General features: G+C 46.6%; 1 protein-coding gene across 1 annotated transcript in view; it reads left to right on the forward strand.

Annotated features, from left to right (window-relative positions):
* The first annotated feature begins 6,634 nt into the window (after window positions 1-6,634).
* MED26 (mediator complex subunit 26) overlaps window positions 6,635-26,664 on the forward strand; it is a 44,246-nt gene continuing 24,216 nt past the window's right edge. Inside the window, exon 1 of the mRNA XM_032465355.1 lies at window positions 6,635-6,979. Coding sequence (XP_032321246.1) covers window positions 6,908-6,979 — 72 coding nt within the window. The 5' untranslated portion in view covers window positions 6,635-6,907. The remainder of the gene's footprint in view (window positions 6,980-26,664) is intronic.

Below are 26,664 nucleotides of genomic sequence, written 5' to 3' on the forward strand. Positions count from 1 at the left end.
TAATAAAGACATTTGCAAAATTGCTGCAAATGGAGCTGGCCATTTTCCAGTGATGTGGTTAATAGACCAGACCCAATTTTATTTCTCCCGATAGTTAGGGGAGAGATCCCTCCTGGGCTCCCTGGGATTCCTCTTAAGCAGCAGCAAGAGATGTGATAATGAGATTGGCTCTCCTCTGAAGTGGTTGTATTCGAACAGCCAGCGAGGCATTTCCTTTTCATGTCAACTGCTTCATTATCTCCTTCTTAACCAAATTTGAGTTGATGAAATATTTGACAAACCTCCTGATGTTTTCCTGCGTTGCTGAAAGATGTGTGATGTCTGTGTATAAAGCAAAAGACATGCTATTTTTTTTAAAGATGTAGATTCTACTTGGTTTGTTTTCACCATTCCTTTGATTTACATTATTATGCAGAGGAAAGCACTTTAAACGCTTCAAGCCCCTTTCTGTTCCTTGGGAGTTCCTGGAAATGAGTTTGGTAATAGTGAGTGCTCCTGGATGCGAAATTGGACAAAAAGATCTGTAGCAAATTGAAAATTCAAAGTCCACGTTTTTCAATAAGAAAACAGCAAGAGTTCATCAGCGTCTGGCTCTGTGGTGTTCTTTTTGACCAGTTGGGTGGTTTTGGATGAGACCAGGGGTTGGCACACTGCTGCCCACATCTGGCTCCCCGCCTGTCTTTTCACAGCTCGCCACCTGTCTCTTCATGGCCCAGGAGATGGGATGGCGTTGATGTTTTTAAATGGTTGGAGAAAAAAATCAAGATGAAAATGGAAGGAAATACGCATTTCTGTGTCCATCAAGTTTTATGGTAGGGGTATAGCTTAGTGGTAGAGCATATGCTTAGCATGCAGGAGGTCCTGGGTTCAATCCCCAGGAGCTCTATTTAAAAAAAATTGATTGATTGATTGATAGGTAAGTCCTAATTACTTCCCCTCTCAAAAAAGTTTTCTGGGAACTCTGTCACCCATTTGTGTATATCACCAGTGGCTACTTTCAGGCTGCAAGGACAGAATTGATTCCTTGCAATAGAGACCATCCAATCCACAAAACTGAACATATTGACTGACCCTTTACATAAAGGTTTGCCATCCCCTGGACTAGACAATTTTAAAAAAAGGACATCTTATAGGTAGATCTTGTTCATCTGGGTATAGTTTCATTATTGTTGTGGCTGTTAGTGGTAAATATGGGCCACGAGAGCGTACAGACTGTGCTGGGAGGTGGTGGGGGTTACTTTGGGGGGAATAAAGCTCGGGTGGAAGAGAGGGTCATGGCGGAAAGCAGGTTGGAGGTCTGGCTCAGACCTGGTCTCTGTTGCTTACAGTGTGTCACGTGGGGCAGCATCTTGGCCTCTCTGTGCCTCCACGTCCTTGTCTGTGATGTGGAGACACTGAAGGAAAGAGCCTTGCCCCGCGTCTATCCTGTCTGACATGGGGTGGGCACTCAGTAAGTGGTGGTATTTTCATCAGTGTCATTACTTTTATTAAAAGTCATTCTTAGCAGGGATTTGTGAGGCTTAAATGAGATGGTGTCTTAGTCTCCTGGGGCCGCCATAACAAAATGTCACAAACTGGGTGGCTGATACACAGACATTTCTTTTCTCATAGTTTCTGGAAGCTGCAAGTCCAAGACCAAGGTGCCAATAGGGCTGGTTCCTGGGGAGGCCTCTTTCCTCAGCTTGCAGTGTGTTGCATGTGGTGTGTGATGTACACGTAGTGTGGAATATGCCTGTGTGCAGTGCACTCTGTGTGTGTGTGTGTGTGTGTGTGTGTGTGTGTGTGGTATATCTGGCATGTGATGTCAGGTGTATGTGTCTGATGTGTGTGGTGAACATGCCTGGCTCCCACGTGTGCATGCAGCATGTGTGTGTGTGTGTGTGTGGTGCCCTTGTGTGTGGCATATGCAGTCTGTTACAGAAGTGGGGCTGGGGTTCTTTCTTGAACTGCACTTGATCTCTTACTACATGAACAGAAGTCAAAATCATTGTGTCAGGGCTTTCTATGAGTCACCTCTACTCTTGGGTACAACCAGAGGCATCCAAAGTATTACTGTCATCCTTGTTTTCCCATTGAAGAAATTGAGGCTGGCCCAGGGAAGTGATATGCCCACAGAGTCATCAGCAGAGCTTGTGTGAAGCCAGGTTCCCCCTGCCCCTTCATGTGTTGCCCTGTGAGTCTGGGAACCCTGAGCTCTGGACCAGAGTCACCATCCTGCCCCAAATCCAACCACATGACTTTGGCCAGGGCCTCTGAGGAGCGAAAGCCGAGTCACCTGGTTGGAGAGCTAGGCGACCAGTGTGACAAGAGTGGAGAAAACCCACCCAGGGGTGACAAGGAACAAGGCTGACCAGGACAATGGGCAGTGTGTGTTATGGCATGTGTCGGTGTGTGACAGGGGGACCTCAAGAGGCCAAGGGCTTAGGCGAGATGAACTAGACTACCTAATTTACACATTAATAGTTTATCCTGAAGTTCCGTCACTGAGGAAAAAAATAGTATTTTCTTGGGGGAGGGTAATAGCTTAGTGGTAGAGCGCATGCTCAGCATACACAACGTCCTAGGTTCAATCCCCCAGTCCCTACATTAAATAAATAATAAACCTAATTACCTCCCCCCCAAAACAAACGAACAAAAAAAGTATTTAAAAATATATTATCCTCTTACTTTACTTCTGTAGACACTTAAATAAAATGTTTATCAAAATAATTCACTAGAGGGGGGAGGGTATAGCTCATGGGTAGAGCACATGCTCAGCATGCATGAGGTCCTGGGTTCAATCCTCAGTACCTCCATTAAAATAAACAAGTCCTAATTACCTTCTTCCCCTAAAAAATTTTTTTGAAAAACAACAAAAATTAAAAAAAAAACAGATCATGAAGCCATCATCAGATTAAATTCTAAAAATTCACTAGAGAATTAAAATAGTGATTGATTTTATTTCTTTGCATCATGAGAGTAATTGAGAGAACATAAAACTGCATTAGGCAAAGTAACAGCCTCTAATCCAATCTAATAGATTTGATCATTGTGATTAAGTGATTGGATTATTTGGGCATTTCAAATAGATTGCACAGTATTTTAGCAAGTTCTTAAAAAATTCTTATATAATTTTTAAAAGGTTACTTCCTATTTACAGTTATTGGCTATATAACATGTGTTGTACAATAAATACATCCTTGAAACTATCTCATACTCAACAGTTTGTACCTCCCACTGCCCCACCCCTGTTTTGCCTCTTTGCTCCTTCCCCTCCCACCACTGGTAACCACTAGTTTGTTTTCTATATCTGTGAGTCTTATCAAGATTTTTGAGGTCTTTAAAAAAAAATCGAGAATAATTTTATGAATGTACGCCAAATGCAGACAGACAATCGATTTTACAATTTCCATAGTCTATTACCTGGTCCATCTTCTGAAGAATTAAATATTTAAAAGGAGATTGATACAAGTATTCCTCTAACTTCCAGAAAAAGACTAGAGAGCAGAGGAAAAGTTGAAATAAAAGAGAGATTAATCTTTTATTTCCTTTGTGTGTGTGTCTGTGTATGTGTTAGGATTATGTGTACTGTGTTAGGATTATGTGTACTGTGTTGTTTTTAAGTACAATTATTCTTTATCCTGTACTTAACTAAATGAATAAACAATAAAGAAGATAAAGCTTAAAAAAAATGCCTGGATATGTGTGTTCAGCAGATCGAGAGAGAGAACGGTCAGCAGGCAAGAAGAGTAGGGCAGAGGACAAGAAAGCAGGAAACACATGGCCAAAGACAAACACAATGCAGGAGAGATGCAGGGGTTAAAGTAGCCATGAAGACTGGAGAGCATGGTTTGGAATCAGAAAGATCCAGCCTGGAATCCAGCTGCATCATTTTGGGCTAACTGGCTGTGGGCAAGGCTCCTCACTGTCAGCTTCAGGCTCTTCTTCCTGTGACATTTGAGGAATGTACTAGCAACTCTGTATCAGCTAGCACTGTGTAACAAATGACCCCAATATGAAGTGGCCTAAAACATGTATTATGTAGTTACAGTTCTGTGGCCAGGAAATTGGACGGGGCCCAGTGGGGCTGTCTCTGATTCCCTAGGGGGCTTCTCAACTCAGATGTCTACCTCCTCAGCCAGAATGGCCCAGCTGATGGGGTTAGGCATGGGGGGCTCAGCATTCTCGATCTCCTGGTTCCTTATTCTCCATGGAGGTCCCAGGTCACTCCCTCTTGCCACTTGGCCCTCCAGCACAGTCACCAGATTCTGACATGGCAGCTTGGTGCTCCGAGGACTGCAAAGGCAGACACTGCCAGGCTGCTGCCTCCCCTTTTAACAGTTTTATTGAGATATAATTCACATACAGGTTACCTGTTGAAATTGGATGATTCCGTGGTTTTTGGTATATTTCAAGAGTCAAGTAACCATCACTAGTCTGATTCCAAAACATTTTTATGACTTCAGAAAGAAACCCCGCACTCTTTAATAGTCGCTCCTGAATTCTCTCCCACCCCCATCCCTGGCAACCAGCAATCTACTAAAGTAGGGCCATAGGGAAAACAAACTGTTAGATCGACAACCTATATGGAGTAAGATACCTGTATGTGGAATAACTGCATACAGATATCTGTGTCTTTGTGTGTCCATATGCATCCTCACGTGTATATAATATTTAATGAAATGCTCCATTTATTAAATATTTTTGAGCTCCTGCTTGTGCCAGATCTGTGGAACTGAAATGCGTGAATAGGTCTGGATGTGTGTATACAGGTGCCAGTGTATCGGGATGAGACATTCATTCATTCACTTACTCACTCTCTCATATATTTAAGAAGCACTTTTCTACCTACTGGGGACAAGGAGTCCTTGCAGAGCTCAGTCATCTTAATGTTTCTCCTCAATTTAAAAAAAGCAGGTAAATGGATTTCCTGATTAATTTCTTAACCTGACCCATGCGAAACAAATCGGTTATTTCTATGTAACCCTTGATTAAAAAACTAATATATTGTATAGCTGAGTTAGAAATTAAAAAGAGAGGCAGGACTGGAGTATACTTGGCGGAATACTTGTTTATTTTGCTTATCTTCAAGTGAGATACAGATTATCTCCAAATGGGCTGGTTTCCAATGTGGACCATGTACACAAAGCACGTCATTCTAGGAGGGGGAGTGAGTAAATTAAAGAGAAGTATTTTGCCCATATTTATTCTCCCCTACAAGTGTGATGTAACACTTTTCACACGTGCAGAAGCAACCAACCAAACCACGTGCGGAAACAGCCGTTTGTTCAAATAAAAATGCTTCCCAGAAGCATGACAAATGCAAGACTAACAGGTGTAGCACAGACCCAAGGCGCACATGTGGTTCTCATCAGCTGCCTCTCTACTGTTTTAAATCTAGGTCTTCCTGTAACAAGGAAAGAAGTTAATTCCCCTGAGGCTGTGGCTAATAATCCACGCAGCCTGCCTTTTCACCCCTTCGCATAACCATATTTCTAACAGAACTGAGAGAAAGAGGAAGTGAAAGACAGCAATGAAAGAAGGTAGCGAGGTGGGAAGTGAGGGCGGGGAACACTTAGATTTGACATTTAACAATTCTGGGTTTTTGACCTGTAACTGGGTGACCTTGGGCCTCAGTTTCCTCCTTTGTAAAGGAGGTTCAGAGAACGAGGGGTTTCAGCATATCCACACAAAGCAGGGAAACCAGAGGTTCTCAACAGTTGTCGGTTCTGCCAGCCAGGGAACCTCCGGCAGTGACTGGAGATATTTTTGGTTGTCCCGACTGGGGAAAGGGTGCTACTGGCATCTAGTGGGTAGAGACCACGGATGCTGCTGAACATCCTGCAATGCACAGGGCAGGCAACAGAGTGATTCAGCCCCAAATGTCACTGAGGCCCAGGGGGAGAAACCCTGGTGCAGGCACAGATTTCAACGTTGGTGTCAGCTCCTGCGGTTGGCTTCTGCGGTTGGCTTTGGGGCTTTCCTAGCTGGGGTGGAAGCTCCTCTGCGAGGCGCTTTGCGGTCTCATGTTTTTGGGGTCCCGGCCGGAGGCGCTGCAGACCCCCAGCTCGCACCCGCGCCCTCTGGAGGGGCGGTGGCGGCAGTGTTTCTCGCTGCTACCCAGTTGACCCTTCCGCGCACAGAATCAACTTGGACGTCTGCCTTCCCTGGCCCCCAGGAACGCAGATAGAGGAGCTGGGAAGGACCTCCGGACTAGGAGAACTTGGCAGCTTCTCCCACCCGCGACTCCCGTCACCTACGTCAGAACGGGGAAAGCTTTTCTATCCGAGGAGGGGTCCTTCCGCTGCCCTCTCGGCCCCGGGGCTAAGGCTACCGCTCAGAGCGCCCGGGTTCAAGGACTCGGCGCGTACCGAGCGGTTGGGTCGGAAACCTCCACCTCCGGGTCTGGGTGGGGGCGGGGCCTCCAGGCGGCGGCCGTTGTCCCGCCCAACCGCCTCCCAACGGCTTCCTTGGCCAGGCAACGGGGAAGGGCAGCCCGATGGGGCGAGTGCGCCTGCGCACGCATGCGTAAAGGGGCGGGGCGGGGCGCGCGCTTGGCCCCGCCCAGGCCCGGCGAATTTGCCCACCCCATCTCCCAACCTCCTCAGCGTGGCGCCGACGCTGCGTGCGGCGCGGGTTACCCAGAGTGCTCCGCGCGGGGGCAGCTCACTGGAGTTTGGTTCTCGAGGCGGCGGCAGCAGCGGCGTCGGCTCCGGCGGCTCCCCCTCCTCCTTTGGTGGCGGCGGCGCCCCGGGCCCGAGCCCCTGCCCCGGCTCCCCTCTCTGCCACCCCGCGCGCCCCCTCTTCTCCTGGCGCCGCGGGGAACATGAGGCTCCGCTCCCGGAGGCCGGCGAGTGAGTGACCCCCGTTCCCCGCCTCAGCCCGCCCGCCCGCTGGCCCGGCCGCTCCCCCCCGCCTCGCCCAGGCAATGACAGCGGCTCCGCCGTCTCCGCAGCAGATCAGGGACCGGCTGCTGCAGGCCATCGACCCCCAGAGCAACGTAAGTATTCACCGCACGGGCTGAGGTGGAGGCCGCGTGGGCCTGGGACTCTCCCCCTCCTTAGTGCCCCTCGCCCGCCGGGCTCCAGGGCACCCGCCGGACACCCACCTGCCCTCGAGGTCCGCTGCCATCCTGGCCTCTCGCCCCCCGGGCCCGGGCCGGGGTCAGGTCGGGCAGCCGGGCGGCGCTCGGTACGGGAGGCCGAGGCTTCCGTGCGGCCTGGGCGGAGAGAGCGGACGGGAGTTAAGACCAGAGCTTTTCCTCCTCTCTCGCTTCAGCTCTACGACCCTTCCTGCTCCTGGCAGAGCTCACCCGCCTCTCCCTTCCCGGGGGACCCGCGACCCCCGGGAAGCCTTCCCGGCGAGGGGGGAGGGGAGGGAGAAAAGCTGTGGAGCAACTGGTGTCCGGGGTATGACTCGGGGAGCCCGTGCCACCGGTGTCTCGGCTTTCTGGGTGGTCCAGGCAGTCCTCCTTCCCTTTCCTCCTGGCTGGAAGCACCTTTCTGGCTTCAGAGGGAACCCCCCCCCTGCAACCTGCTTTGCCCCTAGCCCGGTACCCAGGGCGCTTGGAGAGTCCCCTTTGGTTCTGAGAGTGGGACATGCCTTTGCCGGATCCCTCTTGGGGTCGTTGCCGACGGAAGATATCTTGTGCAGGGTGGGATTCTTCCTATACCTGTCTGGGCCTGAGTGCTCATTGCGTCTCTGACCAAGCCAGAGCTACGCTTTTTGGTAGTGAATTAGATGTGATTGTTTTCTCTCCCCTCCCCCTCCCCCTCCCCCACCACTCGCCCTCCCTCGCCTGTCTTTTCCCCCTACCTGGGGTCCCAGCCTGCGGATTGTGACCTAGACCATCAGGGGTAACCCCAGAGTGTCTCACTCTCAGATGCTCTTCCACCCAAGCTACAGTTTGTAGAGGGATCTCCCTGCCCCTTCCTTGTGTGTTCTCATATTTTCTCCGAGGGGTTGTTGGCTATTGGGTTCATTTTCCCCTGTGGCAGGAGCAGGTTCAGCAGTAGGAAGACGCAGTAGCATCCAGGTATGAAGTGAGCCCCTGCATTTCCTGGGAGACCAGGAAGTGGCCGTTGAAATCACTTTTTAATGTGCTGAGGATAGAAGAAAACAATCATCTTGGGCTTGGCCAGGTAACTCAGGTTACTCTCGCTATGGGGGCTTTAGCTTTTCCTTTACATGAGTTTGGCTGATTACTTTCGGCAGTAGGCTTTAGCCTAGTATTTTTTGGAATAATTCATGTTGGATTGTACAATTTTGGTAGAAATAGAAAAGTTATGATCTTTGTGATTTTTTATTTATTAATAATTTTGTCATTTCTGATCTTCAGACCCCATTAAGATGGACTTGATGGTAATTGCCTTTAACAAATGTTGTATACGTTTTGGTTATGGCTTTGGGGGTGGAGTAGACACAAGCTATATAAAACCTTGTAGGATTTTTGCAGTAACTAGTGCTACTGCAACTCCCAAGACTGAAATATTAGAGGATAAAATAAGTGACATGAAAAATGTAGCCTTGGCGACTTTTGCATCTTTTGTCGAGTCAGAGTTTAATTTCTGGAATTCTACGTGCTTCCACGAGCTTGTCCAGAGAATCTGAAAGGTTGCTGAGACATTAGCACTGATCCTTAATGCCACCTAGGAGAGCTTTGGGATCAGGAAGCGCTTTGATGGGCAATCGCCTTGTTGTAGACTAGGTGGGGCAGTGACCTCAGGGGTTCTAGTGTTGTGTAAGGGTCTAAACTAAAGGGTTCCTAGGAGTACAGGGGAAGAGGGGCCAAGCCCACAGTTCGGTTACCTGTCATGGAATTCACGTTTCACATGGCTAATTTGGGGGACTCTTGTGATAGATGTGTTTGGAACCCTTCTAATGTAAGTGTGGTGGATGAGACTGGGAAACTGTCTCTGAATATGAGTGATGAGAAAGTGCCTCCTTTAAATGCTGCCATTGTCAGGAACATCCCTGAATGTTGTTAAGAGCCATTTGACAGAAGTGTGGCTTGAAGCAAACCCCATATAGAAACTCAGAGCCGTGGAGGAGTAGGTTGCTGGCGGAGTTGGTGTGAGACTGTATTTCATATTTTGCAGTTTCTGTTAATTGACCTGGGCTCAGGTGAGAGCTAGATGGCTCCAACAAGGCATTGCCAGCCCACAGCTGCGCTTCCCTGCTTGGCCCAAGTAGGAACTCCACTTCTGCGTAGTTAGTTGACACATATTTAAGATGCTCCTGGAAAATAAAAATGGGGACAGTGTTGAAGAGCCAACACTAAAATTAAACCTCTTCTGAGAGAGGCGACAGAGAATCGTGTCATGAAATGCTTACCTTTATGTGCCTGCAATTATGCTTAGCAATCTTAGCTTTTGCTTAAAAAATCAGTATCAGGCAGCAGACCTAATATCCACAAGTATCTGAAAAGTTAGTACCAAGTATCTGAAAAGGAAGTAACAGAGTAACGCTTACTGACCACCTCCTTGACAAAGGAGTTCTTAAGAGGAAAGTTGTTTCTTTGCTCTAAATTCTAGCCTCTGGATATTTGACTATCTATAGCATCAGGCTCTGAGTTAATAATTTCAGCCAACTCTATAATAAAGTAAATCCCGTACACTCCTATTCAAAAAGCAACTAACAGTTTTTCAGAACAGTTGAAGCCTTACTCTTCTTGTAGTGTTCGTCAGCCCAGGGTGCTGAAACTCTTTCTGAAGTGCACTGTGTGCCTTTGTTCCAGCTTAATCTTATTTTGTTATGGATAAAGTTGAAGACTGTCTTCCTTCTGCCCAGAAATTGAGTCAGTCCACCCAAGCACAGTCTCCTCAGCAAGTGATTACATTCCAGTTTATATTGGACATTCATTGTTTCACCAGAGTTCGGGCTTTGTCTTCCTGACCGGAGTGCAGCGTCCAGGAGCATGGCTTGTTTCGTCTTCTCTCTCTAGAGCAGAAGCTTTAGGTGTAGTTGCTAAGTCTTGGTTAAACTGACTGAACCCTAGAGTCCTTCTTGGGCCTCCATTTGAGCCCCCTTTTACCAGAAAGCCCTTGTGACTGCTCTGTGCCCCAACATTGAGTCATGGAGTAGTTTAAGACAGAGCTCTGGAGAACCGCGAGGAACACAGTGTTAGTCTGGCATCTGAGAAACAGTCTGAGATGGTGGAGCGGGTGCTGCAGCCCCATGACAGGTTAAATAACAGTACAGGGCAGGTGAGCTGCCCTGTATTCACAGCAGGGAGAGGCCAGGGAAGGTGCTTCGGGAAGAGACTTGAGCTTGCACTGGGCATCTGTGCCAGCGCCTTCCCAGCAGGAAATCTCCGAAACTCCTTTCTTCCTCACTGTTCTGCAGACATCAGGTGCTAAAAGGAGGTGACCAAGGGGCCTCTGCAGAGAGACATATGAGAAAGATAATTTTTCCACCTAGGAATTTGAGGGTTAAGACACTGCTGAAGTTTCCTCACCTGCAAAGTGGGGCTGGGAACTGGTGTATTTGCTCCATAAAGCTCCTTCCAGGTCCAGGGTTCAGATTCTAGGAGGGGCAGCAGAGGCTAACGTGAATTATTCTAGAAGTTTTTTCTTTTGATGCAATTATATGGTATGAATTTTCTAAATAACAAAATACTAACATAGTTCTACACTGAGATGTATGCTTTACATGACTTTGTGCAGCACTTTGATGGAGTCTCGTGCTTCCAACAGCCTGTAAAGAGAGGTAGGGTGAGTAGCCAGTCTCCCCTTTCTGCAGGTGCAGAAGCTGACATCATGACAGTAGGTGCTGTTTAGTGTCTCCCATGGCCAGGAGAGGACAAGATGTCTTTGTTTCCTGATGACTTAATGTGAGGTGACTGTCCTAAAGCTAGGGACTTACCCAGAGTTATTAAGTGATAGTGCTTTTGACTCTAAACACCACTGTACTGCTCGCAAAGGTGGACAGACGGCTTCAGAAGAGGCGACGAGGGCAGCTTTCTTGAGCTGGTAAGGAAAGATGTGGGAGCTGCTTCTCTCCCACACAAGTTTATATGAGATTACAATTTGGGTTCGATTTACCTGTGATAGCTCTAACAGGTGGATGACATAGGCATCCTGTCCCGGAAACACCTTAAGGTTTCTGTCAGGGACACACAATCCTGGGCCAGACCACACTGTGGTGTGGCAACTGCTAAGTGGTGTGGAACTTTTCATGGGTCTTATGTTCCAGCTTCTTTTTCTGCTTCAGGATGACAGCACTTTTGATGTTAATTTAAGATGCCATCAGTCCTGTAGAAAAGAGAAATCTTGTAAACTCTAAAATGGAAGAGTGTTATTAGTTCTGATTCTCACTATTAGAAGATAAGAAATCTAAACATGTGGATGCTTCCTTATCACACTGGTTGCCCAAATTCAGTAACCTTCCTGCCTTTGCTCTTTGTGTTGTGGCCAGGATGTGTGAGGATAGCAGTGTGGCATTTTATGACTTGGGGAAAGAGGCAGGTAACAAGTGTTGGTTGTGAAGCAAGTGTAAGTCCTTGTTGTGACTCACTCTTTCCCTCAGAAGAAGATGGACTTTACATTCTGTCTTCACGGAGGTCCTCAGAGGCGACTCTTTTAGGAGTATGGTGTCCTGGCTGGAGGTCACAGAGGCCTGGAGGACAGTCTGAGATCAGTTTATGGGAAGGGGCTTTTGTCCTGATACAGATATAAAAAGGCACCACGGTCACTTGGGCTCAAGATGCAGCTTCGTGTGGCAGGACATGCCCTCAAGGGTACCAGGCTTGGGATTGGGTGAAGGAAGATATCTGTACTCATTTTGCCTCAGTTTTGGTGTTCATGTAGGTGTCTTCTCAGACGGAGACAGTTTAACTAGAACTGACTTAACCCAGCCCAAACTCTAGGTGACTGCAGTCTGGTAGGTGGGTCTCCTGCCCAGCCCTCTGCTGTAAACCGCCTTCTGGAAGCTGGGGGCTCTGCCTCTGTCTGTAGGAGCCGTGCTTTTTCTTTTTCTTTCCAGTGGTGGCTGTCCTGAGTCCACCTGGTCCCTGTAGGGCCCACAGGCTGGTTGGCAGAGTGGGTGACTGAGTTTGGGGCTCAGTGGCTAGGTACGCAGGCAGTGCGCTTTCAGTCCAGCCTCGTGAGTGCCCACGCTCAGATCCCTCTTAGTATTGCAGCTTTTCACTCTTGGGCACGCGAGTAGAGCCCAGCAAGTATTGACACAGGGATTCCATGGACACGAGAGCATTTCCTGCGTAAGGAGGATCTACCAATATTCTGCATGCTGTGTTTAAAAGTACTCTGAATGAATTCCAGGTCTTGGGAGGCAATACACTTACATCTGAATCACCAACTGGTACATGCTGTTTATGGAAAAATATTGTAAAACTGAAAAAGGTGGTTCAGCAATCGAATAAACATTTCTGGCAAGTGCTTGTGGTGCTGGGTGTGGAGGGTGCGGACCTGGAGATGCCCAGCCGCTACCCTTGAGGGAACTGAGCAGGCATAGAGTGTGCATATGGATGATCTGGGGTGGGGCAGCCTTACAGGGCTACAGGTCTTAGGTCCAAGTGGAACAGTTCTTCACGTGTCTTACTCAAAGATTTAATTCAGGATTCTTAAGAATGTGAAATGGCTTTCTAGAGTTTCTTGAGTTTTCAGAGTGAAGAGTTTTATAGTCAGGTGCAGGAAGTCAGTTCTTCGTCCCTCTCTGACTTGAGAGGAATGGAGAGTTTGGAGGAATAGCTGGCAAATCCTTGAACAGTTTGCCCTCTCAGCAATGGGATAGGGAGGGGGTGGGTGTCAGGCTCCGTGAAGGGCCTGGGGGCTGGTGTCAAGTACCGGGGTTAGGTTTGCTCCGTGTGGCTTCTGGAGGCCATCCTAGAACGCGGAAGGCAGGAGTTCCTGCGATGTAGGTGCTGTTGCGCTTGGGAAAGCTCTTGATTATCATCAGAGTTGGCTCGAGAGTCCAGGGCTACTGTGCCAGGTGGGTGTTCAGACACACCTCCGTCTGGGCCCTCAGACTCCCGACTTACGAGTTCCTGGAGGTTCTGTTTGCATGGAGCCTGCTAAGAGGAAGGGTCATGTCAGCTGATGTGCCACTGCCAGGCGGGTGTGGTTAGAAACCTTCCAGTGCCCCTGGGACTGCAACAAAGTTTCCTAGATTCATCCATTGGAAGCTATAAAATGAAGAGCTGCGGTTTACTGAACACTTGTTATGTACGTAGTACATGTAGACAACTTTGCATCCTGGGTGGTTCTCTGAACTGCTCTTAGAGGTAGATACCCCATATTCATTTTGAAGGAGAGCAGAGGTTAAATGATCCATCCAGTGTCACAGAGGTGGATATGGGAAGCTCTGGACCCAAACCCAGGGCTAGTTGGCTCAGAAGCCAGTGGGCTTAACAGCAGTCTCCCAGTTCCCACATAAGCAGTACACAGCATGAAAGTTGAACTCCAGTGTATCTTCTGAGATTAACCTTAAATGTGAAGTGTTTTTAACTTTCAGTTTTGCATTTCCGTTTTCTTCCCATTTCCTACAACCTTTCCCCCCGTAAAATCTTCTAACCTTTTTAGGTGTCAGATTCCATTTTTATGATCAGAAACATTCAGGAACTTCCACATTACGACAGGTGTACTTTGAGTACTGTTTTTTTGAGAAAATTCAGGGACAGAAGCTGCTTCTAATCCCCTAATGCTTTGAAATGAAGTTATAGCTTGTCATCAAAACAGCATGTACTTAAACCTGCAAGCCAGCCTTACTTGTCTGTGTGTGACACCTAGTATCGGACCCTTTGTACTGCCTCTGTTTGGGGCTCCCTGTTGTCCCTACTGCTCTCCCTTTAGCAGAAACCTTTCCTGCTTTAATCCAAGACAATCTCCTTCAGGCACCGCACATAACTTAAAAATTCTACATTCCTACTGAGAACAGGTCTTGTTGATCATGTTTTCCATGGGATTGCAGGCTCCTTGGTAGCAGAGCATGAGTTACTCCCCACGTATCTAGAACTTGTATGGCAAGTGGGTGCTCAGATGCTGTGAAGAGGATCGGTCTTTGGAATTGGTTGTCGACACTTAAGGACAGGTACTAGGTGCCAGCACTTTTCACATGTAATCTGTACAGCAGCCTGGGGAGGCAGGTGCCAGTGCAGAAAGTGAGGCTCAGTGGACACACGGCTACAAGGGATGGCACTGGGGTTAGAACCCACTCCCTCAGTCCTCCCTCACCTGCTGCTGCCTCCCATGTCACTCGAGAGAGAGGGCAGGGAGTATAAGACAGGCACCCCACTCTCCTGCCTGGGTTTGCATCCTTATGCTGGGTTCATCTGTATGATATTTTTGTGCTTGTCCAGGAGGAAGGTTGTAACTGAAATACTTTCTGCTTTCTCTGGAACTGGCTGAGGAAAAGGAGTGAGGTGTTTTTTTCCTTTGGTTGGCATTTTTCACCCCTGACAGAGAAGGTGGCACTTGATGTTAGATCCCTGGCTGGCTGTGGTCCCTGTTGACACCGTTCAAATGCCACCTTGGGACCCTTTGGCCTTTTTTGGTCATGTGACAAACTAGACCCTTCCTCAATACCCTCCTCCCCCCGGTTTCATTTGTCAGGGCCAGAAAGTGGGTGATGCTTTCTCCAGGCCACATCCCGTGGTGGATCAGCCTTGTGGCTGCTGTGGAGACGCTGGCCACTTGTACACTGTGCACAGAGTGATTTTTCAGGTGGCTGGCCTTGACTCTGCGATGGGGATTCTATGGTAGCAGTTGGGTGAGTTACTGTTGGAGAACTAGCTACACATGACTGTGGCTCACACTGAGAGCCCATTGGTGGCCTGGCAGCCCTCTTCCAGGTGCTGGTGGCCCTGCTGCCCTGCTTGTACCTTCAGCCCCATTCCCTCCCCACTCCCCTGGTCATATCCGGCTCTCTGGGCCGTGCCTGAGCCACCAAGCTGTCTGCAGCTCCACCTGCACACACTCTGGGCTGGGTTCTTCTTGTCCCCTTGATTTCTTACTTGGCTCTCCCCTGCCCCTATTCCACCTTAGCTCTCTTGACCCCTCTTGCCATCAGATTCCTCTCCTAATCCTTGGGCTGGCGTGTGAGGAGATGGCCACATCCATTTCCCCCTGGGTCATCCCCAAGATAGCTGCCTGTCCTCCTTCTTAAGGCCAGTCCTTCTAGAAGCCGCTCCCAGTAGACACTCCCCAACTTTATTTACTTCCATGGTGCATCTTGCGTCTGTGCCAGGCAAGTTGGCAAGCTGGCTTTTTAGCGCTGTTGGGGGTGGGGTTCGGGTGCTAGTGACACTGCTGTCTAGGTATATAAAATAGGAATAGTTTACCCTTTTGCTCATTGTTTCACATTGTTTCCTTCGGGTTTTCATTTAGATAGTTGCAGGCAGGGCCGCCTTTACTAGTTCTGTTGGCACCTCTTCCCCAGAGGGAGGGTGGCACTGTGCTTATGACCAGAGCTTAAACTCGAGGGCCTCTTTGGCTTGTGTGGCAAGTTGGGTTCTGAGTACCCACTCCTTCTGGTTAAACAGCAGACTGATTTGCCTGTGGTCACACTTGGGTACCTTGCTGTTGCCTTGTCTTAACATACTTGCCAGGTTGTAGCTTCAATCCCCTCCTAGGTGTAGGAGTCCAGGAGAGCCTCACTATGGCACCGCTTGTTCTCCTGTCCCCATTACCTCCCTTGGTGCTGTAGGAACTGTGTGGACTAGTCTGAGCAAGAGAAGATGATGCCTGTGACCCAGGCAAGAGCTGAGTTCTCCAGACTACGGTCCTCTTGAGCTCAGAGGCATGGATGGTTACTGGGAGGTCTGGTTGGAGCTGATTGTCTTGTCCATTTCCTCTTGTTTGTCCCTTCCCCCTGCTTACCGGAAACTGGTACCTGCACTTCCGGGCTTGATTTCTTTCCCTTAGGTTAACTGAGAAGGATAGGGTCAGGTGATCTTTCATGGCCCTCCGTTTTTCCCTTCCTGTCTGTCTGGGGGCTGTCAGCAAGCACTCAAAGTTGGTGATGTCTGCTCCCCTCTGCTGGATGCTGGCAGCTTGGCAGTGAAAGAGATGAGCCACATGTTACATTTTAGGCGTGTCTGGAGGCAGGGAGGTTTGTGAATGGGTGGTTAGTTCACTTTCACTTCTATTTTAAAGGAGCTTCTTGAACATTTAAAGTTCTCCCTTTGAAGGTTGGTTGACAAGCCAAAGCTGCCCCTGAGTGCAGGAGCCTAGCTTTTCACCCTCCAGGTGTTGTGAGCTCATCCTGCATTTGCTTGTAACATTTCCCCTCTCACCGTGAGTCAGAGTGCTGTTTGGAATTTAAATTGGGGTGGAAGAACTAAGAGGGAAACTGTTCTCTTTTTTGTCCTCGGCACTGTATGTGTCTGCGTGTCTTGTGGACGCAGTTCTTCCACGTGGTAGGAAATGCAGCAGCTCTGGGGTTTGGACTCTTGAAGGCTAAGGCATGATGTGGAATGAATTCACTTATTTGCTTCCAGTTTGAAAACTGCTAGAGTCACTTTGGCTTGGCTTGGGGGTAGGGTGGAGGGGGCTTTGTAAGAAAATGGCAGTGCCCACAGGAAGTGGGGAGGAGCTTGCAGAAGAAGCAGGGTCTGCTGTGCAGACAAAAACAGTAGGCGTCCCCAGTCTTCTGTAGCTCTCCCATGTGGCAGGATAGAAACAGTGAGGACACTGATTTGGGGTAGGGGCTCGAGATTCTGTTGGGGTTTCTGGTGAACCTGCCTGTCAGCCCTGCTCAGAGTTAGGGAAGCTGGCATCTGCTTATTGCCCTGGGGATGATGCTCCTGTGTCAGGAGGACAGTGCATGTGGTTTTCTGTCCTGTCAGTGGTGGGCTCCCCCAAGTTGGGAAATAGGAAGTGGCATCATCTGCTTTGTAAGATGAGCCGACCTTAGGCATGAGGGTGCCCTTGTGCTTGTCACTCCAGGCTGTCTCCCCGGGTCACCATGCTGTTCTCAGTGGCCCGCCGCAGGATCAGTGCTGAGTGCATCTCCTTGGAAATGAAGGAAGCCTGAGGCATAACACGAGAGGTGCCCGTCGTCCCTACCCCCTTGTACCTTACTGCATTGGCTTTTCTGCTCCCTCCAAACCTCCTGGCCAGGGTGCCTCCTTCCCCTTGAGTGTTTCAGCCTTGCCTGGGGAGCCCTTTCTGGTTATTAAGGCTTTCCCATGTGTTCTCACCATGGCTTCCAGTGGTACCTGGATCCTTGCACTCCAGGTGACTGCTGCCCCCAGCATGCTGCGCTGTTGGTTGGTGGTGCCACTATCCCCCACTCTGCTGACCGCCTCCCTTGGTTACTCCATTCCTGCAAGCAGAGTCTCCAGGGAGGTGCAGCCGCTTCCCAGCCAATCTCCTGCTTCCTGATCTCACCTCTGTGCCGGCCCCAGAGTGAGCGCCCCAGAACAGACTGGGACGTGTCATCCCTTCTCTTGGTGCCATGTGGCTGACGAGGTTAACATATGAGCTCTTTAGGTGACAGAGTGGAGAAGGCAGTCTTTTTCCAGGTGGAAAACCTGGGCTTTAGAGTTGGGCAGAACTGAGTTGGACTCTTGACTCTGCTATTCATCATACAGCTTTGGACGTTAGGGTTGCAGCCTTAGTTTCCTTAGGAGGATATTCATATGCTGCTTAGGAAGGCTATTGAGAACCGTCCCGGGCCTGAAGCATCCTGAGTATTGACATGTGTGCGTGGTAGGTGACAGTTCACAGACTTGGTGATGGGCAGCCCACCCACCTCCCTTCCCCTCCATGCCCCTCCCTCCTTCTGGTTCATGCCCATTGGATGGTTAGTGACTGAGGACTAGCTAATCATAGGGCTACATCTTCCTGGCCAGTGATTGGTACAAGAATGGGCCTGTGGCCCAGTCAGAGCCAGAGCCCATAAAGGTTTTAGTGCTTTGCTAGGGTAGTTGGGGGAGACTTGAATGGGAGAGGATGTGAGCAGGTTGCTGCTAGGGTCTGCTGCCTGGGGACAGCCTGCCCAGGAGTGAGACCAGCCTAGAGGGATAGGGAAGAATAAGTTGCGTGGGCCTGACTGGCCCAAGGTGAGCCCTGCCCTGAACTTTACAGCTACATGAGCCAGCGGCTTCTTTTCTTAATGAAGCCCATTTGAGCCGATTCTTCTGTCAGCTGAGCACACTGTGCCCCCGTCTCTGGCTCAGGCTTCCTCTCCCTCCCCTGCTCCAGCCACACTCAACTGCTCATCAACTTCTGACCTGCTTGTGCACCTCCACCTGGATAGCCTGCCCTCCCTCTATTCTCCCTGCCTCCTTCCTTCCCTTCCTACCTACCTCTCTGGGCTCCAGGCCCAGCATGCCTCCCCCAACAAGGCCAGTGCCAGCTGTCCCAGGAGCACTGTCTTCTGATTGTTCCTGGCATCCTGTTCCATCCCATCTGGCCCACAGCACCTTTAACCTGTCTGACATGGCTGTGTCCGCCCCTCCTTAGTTCTTGTCTTGCTGGTGCGTAGTGAGCCTCTTTATTCTGTTAGGGCCAGTGACCAGTTTACTGTGGGTCTGTCTCTGATTTCAAGCTGTGGATGAGCACAAGCTGTGCCTAACCTGGGAGGACTAAGCTGGGTTTGGGATAAGAGTTAAAGTTTGGTTTGTACTGGGTAGGGCAGCTGCTCAGCTCGCGAGTATTGAGGTTGGGGTGGCTGATTCTCTGGAGGACACCCCCCTTCCTGTGGTGGCTGCTTGGCCCTCTCCAGGGCTCAGCCCTTTGGGGTCTTCCTGTGGTACGTGGGTTCCCTCAGAGCTATAGTGGCAAGGCCAGCACTCAGGCATTGAGCCTGTCCTGTGTGTGCCACTCAGTTCCAGGGAGGCAGGAGACAGGAAGCGGGGAGGGGGCAGCCATAGGTTTTGCAGCACTTGCCTAGCCCTCCTCATGGTGTGGTGAATCCCTCGAGCCCAGAACCCACCAAGAGTGAACATGCAGGCCTGGGCCAGAACTCCCCTTAGAAGAGGGTTCTGAACACTGTGAGAGCAGCAACTCCATGTCCTACTTGGTTGCTTCTGCCTGGGGGGCCTGAGGGTGAATCACTTCATGTCTCTGGGCCTCAGTTTCTTTATCTGTGATATGTGGCTGCTGGTGCCTTCATCTGGTGGTGTCGTCCTGAGGGGTTGAGCGTGTTAGGTGCCTGGTGCAGTGTCTGGCTTAGGTTTAGCCACATAAATGAGGGAGCTGGTACTAGTTCTCTGCTAAAGGTGAGAAAAAGAGTCAGGGAGGTTGTCCTTACCTGAGGCCTTGCAGTTGGAAGTAGGAGAGAGGGATTTTAATCCTATTAGTAGGTAATAGACCCGCAGGTGGTGTTCATCCTGGAGGGGCTGACTCTTCTTCAATCTAGTGAACAACCCTACTTAACAAATCAAGTGTTCAGTGTCTTTTGGTGTCATCTTTTATAAAGGTTATCTCTTTGTAGGGACATTATCTTTGGACTATAACAGAAACAGGAGGATGGCAGCATCAACTCTTATTGTGTGCTCACTCTGTGCTAGGTGTTATCCCATTTAATAGGTAAGACAGAAGCTTAGCTAGGGGAAGTAGCTGGCCATCACCCAGCTGACCTTTACTTTTCTCATGAGGCCACACCATGCCCACTGCAGAGAGGAGAGTGTGGGAGATCCCTGCCGAGTTATTTCCTTCCTTGCACAGCACTGCTATTGATGGAGATGGTTTCTGTCTGCACTGCCCTGTATGGTATCCAAAGCCACGTGTGGATAGCCAGCACCTAACATGTGAGTGGTAACACCAGGGGACTCACTTTTAAATTTCCATTTTAATGCCCACCTGAATTGGACAGTGAGTGTGCTTCTAAGGCCTCAGATTACTTGTGCTTTGAGTAAGTGCTGGAGACTGTGCTGTCTTTTTCCTCATGGGGAGATGCAGAATGTGGTCCCTGTCCCCTCCGAGAAATCCTCAAGTCCTGGCCCTCCCCTGTCACACCACTTGGTTTCTTCTATATCTCTGGAGCCCCTGAGCCATGTCAACTCCATTCACGAGGTCTCTCGTCTTATGGAGAAGAAAGCTACCTTCTCATTTCTTAAGTGCAGTTTGATAAATGCAAATCCTTTGAGACTCCCCCCTAATAAAAAAGAAAGATGGACATATGGGCAGACAGACAGAAGGAAAGAAAGAAAATTATTTCATATGCAAGGTTTTTGGACTTAGACATGGGTTCAAATCTACACAGCTCTGTTTCTGAAATATTTGTCCTTGGACAAATCACATCAAATAATTGCTGTCAGTCTGTCAAGTTTCCTGTCGTCTATAAAGTGAGGATAAGCCTTACCCTACCAAAGGGTAAGTAAAGCCTGAGGGGAAATTGCTGGGTACACAGTAGACACTGAACACATAAAGTCCCCTCCCTAGTTTTCTTGGGGGTGGGGTGGGAGCGGTTCTTCCCCTGGATGAGTTTGTAGATATTTAACTTCGGTTTTCACAGATGCTATTCTTTCTCAAAGATAGTCTTCCTTTTAGTGTGAGCAGTTACCAGACAACATTGCATAATTTTGCACATTTCTAAAAGCTCCCTGAGGGGGAAGCAGGAAAAAATTGATTGTGGAACAAAATCCCTGACTTGTAGAAGGAAAGGCTTCTTTGGAAAAGGTGCTTGGGTTGGAACTGCCAATTGGGTTTATAACCTGCCTGAACTTTTCCAGATCCCTCTGTATTGCCATTGCAGACGGGAGAGGGGGGATCCGGATACACATTTGTGTGTGTGCAAAATCACCTGTAGGAAACAGTATCCTTTCAGTATGGAGAACTTACTCAGAACAAGCAATTAAAAGATCTCAGAGACATTACTGGACAAAGAAATGTTGACATGATTAATAATCAGAAGTACACCTTGTACTCAAACATGTGGGAAGAATGGCATTGGTGGGTAATCAAGACTGGGCATTAAACCATCCTGTGGCTGTTTTTATCTCCTAGCCTATCTCCCACCCCAGCCCCCTCAGCCCACTCCAGGCTGCTGGCAGGACCCAGGAGCAACTTCATACTTCACCCATTTGGAAAGTATTTATGTGGCAGGAGGTGTAGCCATGGTCATATCCTTTGATCTTGTCATTTTGCTCTTGGAAATTTATTTACATATGATGATTTTTAATAACAATTTAATGGATATACCTATGTAATAATACTTGTTAATATCATTAATTAAATGGCATGAGAGAGGCTTAGGACACATGGTGCATCCAGAGTCAAACAGCATAGAGCCGTAAAGAAAGATCCTGAAAGCTCTGCAGAAAAACGGACAAGCTTTGCCATTATGAAGAAAAGGAGCATTTCTGTCAGCCCAGCACAACTAGGAAAGGCGCAGAAACTAGAGCTTTGGGTAAAATGGCAAGCACTTGTATTGGGGCAGTAGGAACAGTTTTTGTTTTTGTTTTTCTTATGCTCCATTGTCTTTTCAATTAAGCAGTTTTAAAAATGAAAATAAAAGTAGGCTGCTTTAGTCTGAAGAGCACTTGAGAACTGTTGAGAGCAATCAGTTGTGGAGTGGATTGCAGGGCTTCCGTGTACTGCAGCCAGTGGAGTGGAGAGGAGAGGCTGCTTTCCTCTCCCATGCCCTTCCGGGAAGGTCAGAGCAACTGTTTACCCCAGTCAAGTCCACCAATTGTGTTCTTCTTGCGCTCAGAGGACTGCGGTCCAGCCACCAGGGCAGAGAGGTTGTGTGTGGACTCTCAAGTTCTCTTCATCGCAGTCAGTGGAGCCGTGACTGTGGCTTTGTTAAAGTCCCAGAGTCAGCGTGCTTCCTGCTTTACTCCTTCTTACTATGCCCAGTCTGTCTGTAAGTCCTAGTCGCTCTCCTGCCAAAATGTATATTCTTCATTCATCCTCTTTTCTCCATCTCTTTTCCAAGGCTGGCCATTGCCCTCTTGGAAACCTTCCGTCTTACCCCTTCCAAACCAATGTCAGATCACTACTTTGTCGCTTAAGATCCTATATGCTTGGAATAGACATTCCCCTGCTTATTGTCATGGTATACTGGTGCTATATGGCTTGGACCCTTCTTTCCTTTCTCATTTCAATTTATACTTCCCTCTCCCTCATTCATGACTGTCCAGTTCTCCTCCCTAGATCCGTGACCTCAGACTCCTTCAGGCTTCTCTTGGCCACCCATTGTAAAGAGCCCATCCCCTCGCTGCTGTCACTGCCTCCAGACTCTTTCAGTTCACAGCACACATAGTATATATGGTGTCCAGGCAGTGCACTGGGAAACTAGGAGGGGAAGATGAACGAGCAATACATTTCTTCAGTATAGTTATAAGAAAAATGAAGTATAAAGGGTTAGGAAATGTATTAAATATTGAACTTCTATTGACTTTCCAAATAACATTATTGATTTTTATGAAAGGGAGCACCGTGTCCCTGAACATAACTTTTATATATTAGGTTTGGTTTTTTTAGGTTTTTTTTTTTTTTTTTTTTTTTTGCTTAACTTTGATAATCACAATGGAGAAATTCTGTTTGCATGCGGAGATGATAAACCTTAGAAGCATTTTTTAGTAAACAGTAATTTATAAGAGTTGGTATCTAAAGAATCCAGGTTCTTCCTTCTTTTCATTTATATATAATGCTGAATTACAGTAATGCAAATGGATTTTAGTTTCATTCAAACTTTATTTCAAACACTTTGAAGTAATGAAGAACTCTAATTTGCTCTGTGTGGTATGCCAGTAAATGTTTGACAGCTGGCTGGCTCTCCAGGAAAAAAAAAAGTATTGCATATACATACATACATACATACATAATTCATAAATTCTACTGATAAAAAGGATAGGTAACTGACAATTTGCAAATAATAATGAAACATGACACTTATTGTCAATTCCATGTAGCCAGTTGTTTCCCACAGACTGCTTTCCTTATTTTTGCTGAGCTTTTGTGTCTATGGTCAACTTATGAGTGTAGTTCGGACTTGAATCTTAATTGATATTTTTATGTTAGTAAGTGAAGTGATGTCTTTGATGAAACAGATAATAGTTTTCAAATACTGGAAGAATATTTCCTCAGTGAGGTTTGTGCTATTCCTAATGTAACGGCTACAGGCACGACACACTTTTAAATTTAATCTGCATGGTTAACATTTTCTCACGTCTAAACCCCAGGGGTTGGTGAACTATATCTGTAAAGGACCAGATAGTAAATATTTTCAGCTTTGTAGACCATACAGTGTCTGTCACAACTCTGCCTTTATGCATAGCATAGAAACAGCCCCATAGACAATTTGTAAACAAATGAACGTGGCTGTGTTCCAGTAAAACTTTATTTACATGGTTGATTTTATGTTAGGTGAAATTTCATCTCAATAAAAAATATATATACAATGAAATTGTAAAATGCTTTACAGAAATAGGCATTGGGCTGGATACAGCCTAGGAGTCTATAAGCACACTAACTTGACAATAAATCAAGCCCTGATTTGTAGTGTCTGCCAGTTTCCATGGTATAAATCATTCCAGTATGGCTGATTTCAAGCTACTAACGTGATGAGGCCTTGAGAAGACATGTCTCAGTAGCATACCATTTTCACATGCAGATATCATAGTCATGAATAAACTCAAAAACCTAGATAATAGTAAATGTGGGAAAATAAATAAGTGATGAGTTTTGAGTATTTCATCACCTTTGTTTTCAGATGTAACTCATTGTATATAATTTCTATCATTGCATTTTTTTAAGTTAAATTTTTTTTTACAGTGTATTTGTTCTCCTTTTTCTAAAATACCCAGAAGCCCAAACCAGCAATGCTCTTATCAAACACTCAACAACATGGTACAAAAGCAACTCATAGGACATTATTTCATCTTAATGCAACACTTTTCCAATGAAATTAACAGATACTTGAATTTTAATTAACACTTGGGACAAGTTCAAACAGTAGCTGAGTGTCTGCTATGTACCAGACAGTTTGCTGGGCACTGGGAGGGTGACCATAAAAACCATCTATTGAAGATGATTCAAAGAAATGGAAAGATATCCTGTGCTCTTGGATTGGAAGAATTAATATTGTTAAAAATGGCCATACTACCCAAAGCAATCTACAGATTTAATGCAATTCCTGTCAAAACCCATGACATTTTTAACAGAACTAGAACAAATAATCCTAAAATTTATATGGAGCCACAAAAGACCCAGAATTCCCAAAGCAATACTGAGGGAAAAGAGCAAAGCCCCCAGACTTCAGACAATACTACAGAGCTACAGTAATCAAAATAGTGTGGTATTGGCACAAAAACAGACATATGGATCAATCTAATAGAATAGAGAGCCCAGAAATGAACTCACACACCTACAGCTAATTAATTTTTGACAAAGTAGGCAAGAATATACAATGCAGAAAAGACAGTTTCTTTAGCAAGTGGTATTGGGAAAGCTGGACAACTGCATGTAAATCAATTAAATTAGAACACTCCCTCATACCATACACAAAAATAAACTCAAAATGCCTTAAAGACTTAAGTATAAGACGTGATACCATAAACTCATAGGAGAGAATATAGGCAAAACGTTCTCTGACATAAATCGTGGCAATGTTTTCTTAGGTCAGACTCCCAAGGCAATAGAAATAAAAGCAAAAATAAACAAGTGAGACCTAATCAAATTTATAAGCTTCTGCACAGCAAAGAAAATCATAAACAAAACAAAAAGACAACCTATGGAATGAGAGAAAATATTTGCCAATGATGCAACCAACAAGGACTTAATTTCCAAAATATACAAACAGTTCATACAACTCAATAGTGAAAAAACCAACAACCCAATCAAAAAATGGGCAGAAGACTTACATAGACATTTCTCCAAAGAAGATATACAGATGGCCAACAGGCACATGAAAAGATACTCAGTATTGCTAATTATTAGAGAAACGTAAATCAAAACTACCATGAGGTATCACCTCACACCAGACAGAATGGCCATCATCAAAAATCTACAAATAATAAATGCTAGAGAGGATGTGGAGAAAAAGGAACCCTCCTACACTGTTGGCGGGAATGTAAACTGCTGCACCCACTATGGAGGTTCCTTAAAAAGCTAAAAGTTACCATATGATTCAGCAATCCCACTTCTGGACATATATCTGGAAAAGATGAAAACTCTAGAAAAAAAATGCACCTCACTGTTCATAACAGCACTATTTAGAATAGTCAAGACAGGAAGCAACTTAAGCTGCTCCATTGACAAGTGAATGGTTAGAGTGTGGTATGTATAAATGCAATGAACTATTACTCAGTCATAAAAGAGAATGAAGTGCCATTTTTAGTAACATGGATGGGCCTAGAGATTATACTAAGTGAAGTAAGACAGATAACATGATATCACTTATATGTGGAATCCAGAAAATGATACAAATGAACTTATTTACGGAATAGAAATACAGACATAGAAAGCAAATGGTTACCAAAGGGGAAAGTGGAGCAGAAGGGATAAGTTAGGAGTTTGGGATTAACATACACACTACTATGTATAAAATAGGTAAACATCAAGGACCTACTGTATAGCCAGGGAACTATCTTCAGTATCTTGTAATAACCTATAATGGAAAAGTATCTGAAAAAGAATATATGTATATATAACTGAATCACTTTGCTGTACACCTGAAACTAACACAACATTGTAAATCAACTTTAATAAAAAGCAAACAAAACTATCTAGATGAAGGAACCTCTTGAGAAGTAAAAGGGAGTGCTAAATATAAACTACGTTAAAAGCTTTTTTGACCACAAATGATTTATTAAAAAGCAATAAAAATTCCATTTAAGGAATATTTTTCATAAAATTCTTAAACTTTGTTATAAAGATGTAAAATCCAGGACACACGCTTAAACAGATATGACGCCAAGTTAACTAGGACAGTGGTCACCCCAGACATCAGGAATATGACAGTAGGAGGTGTCCATCCTCGCTGCTCAGAAGAACATCTCAAGTGATAAATTTATTTCAACCAGAATCTTTGTCAGATGAAATCTAACTCATTTCTACTCCTTAGACACTATGTCTGCTTATGCTTATCGGCACCTTTGTTTTCAGGAACTAGAACCCAAAGTTTACAGGCACCAACTCTGGAGCCAGACTGCCGGACATGATCCTGGTGTGACTTGCTATCTGTGTGGCCTTGGGCAAGTTACCTAACATCTTGGTGTTTCACTGCCCTTATACAGGAAATGAGGGATAGTAATAATAACTGTCTTCCAAAGTTGTTGTGAGGATTAAATTAGTTAATACACTTCAAGCATCTAGAACAGCTCCGGACACACGGGCCTGCTTGTGCAGTTTTATTGCTACTAGTGTCCACCGTGTACCTGATACTGAGCATAGTGGTGATCTGCGAGATGGGTGGAGCTCAAGGGTTTGTGGCATTTCCTAGTACAGTATTATTAAAACTTTAATTAGCCATAAAGACTACAAATGAAGGTTTCCTATAAAAATTCAGATATATGACTTTTCTAAAAAATTTAGAATGCTGCTAGGCAGGAGATAACTAGCTGCCCAAAACAGCCTTCAGCTGGTCAGTACCAGCCACTCCCTTATCGCTGCATTTTTAACAATGGCTGTTTAAACTGGCTCCCAGGATTCCTGAAAGTGTCACCACAGGCTCTCCTGGGCTAGTGTGAGCTGGCTCCAGCATACTCCTGGGTATCCTGCTTGGATCTGGGCTGCAGGCCACAGGCTCCTTGTCTAAGATGGCATCAGTGCCTTTGCA

Source organism: Camelus ferus, chromosome 22, assembly GCF_009834535.1.
Source record: "Camelus ferus isolate YT-003-E chromosome 22, BCGSAC_Cfer_1.0, whole genome shotgun sequence".
NCBI classification, from domain to species: Eukaryota; Metazoa; Chordata; class Mammalia; order Artiodactyla; family Camelidae; genus Camelus; species Camelus ferus.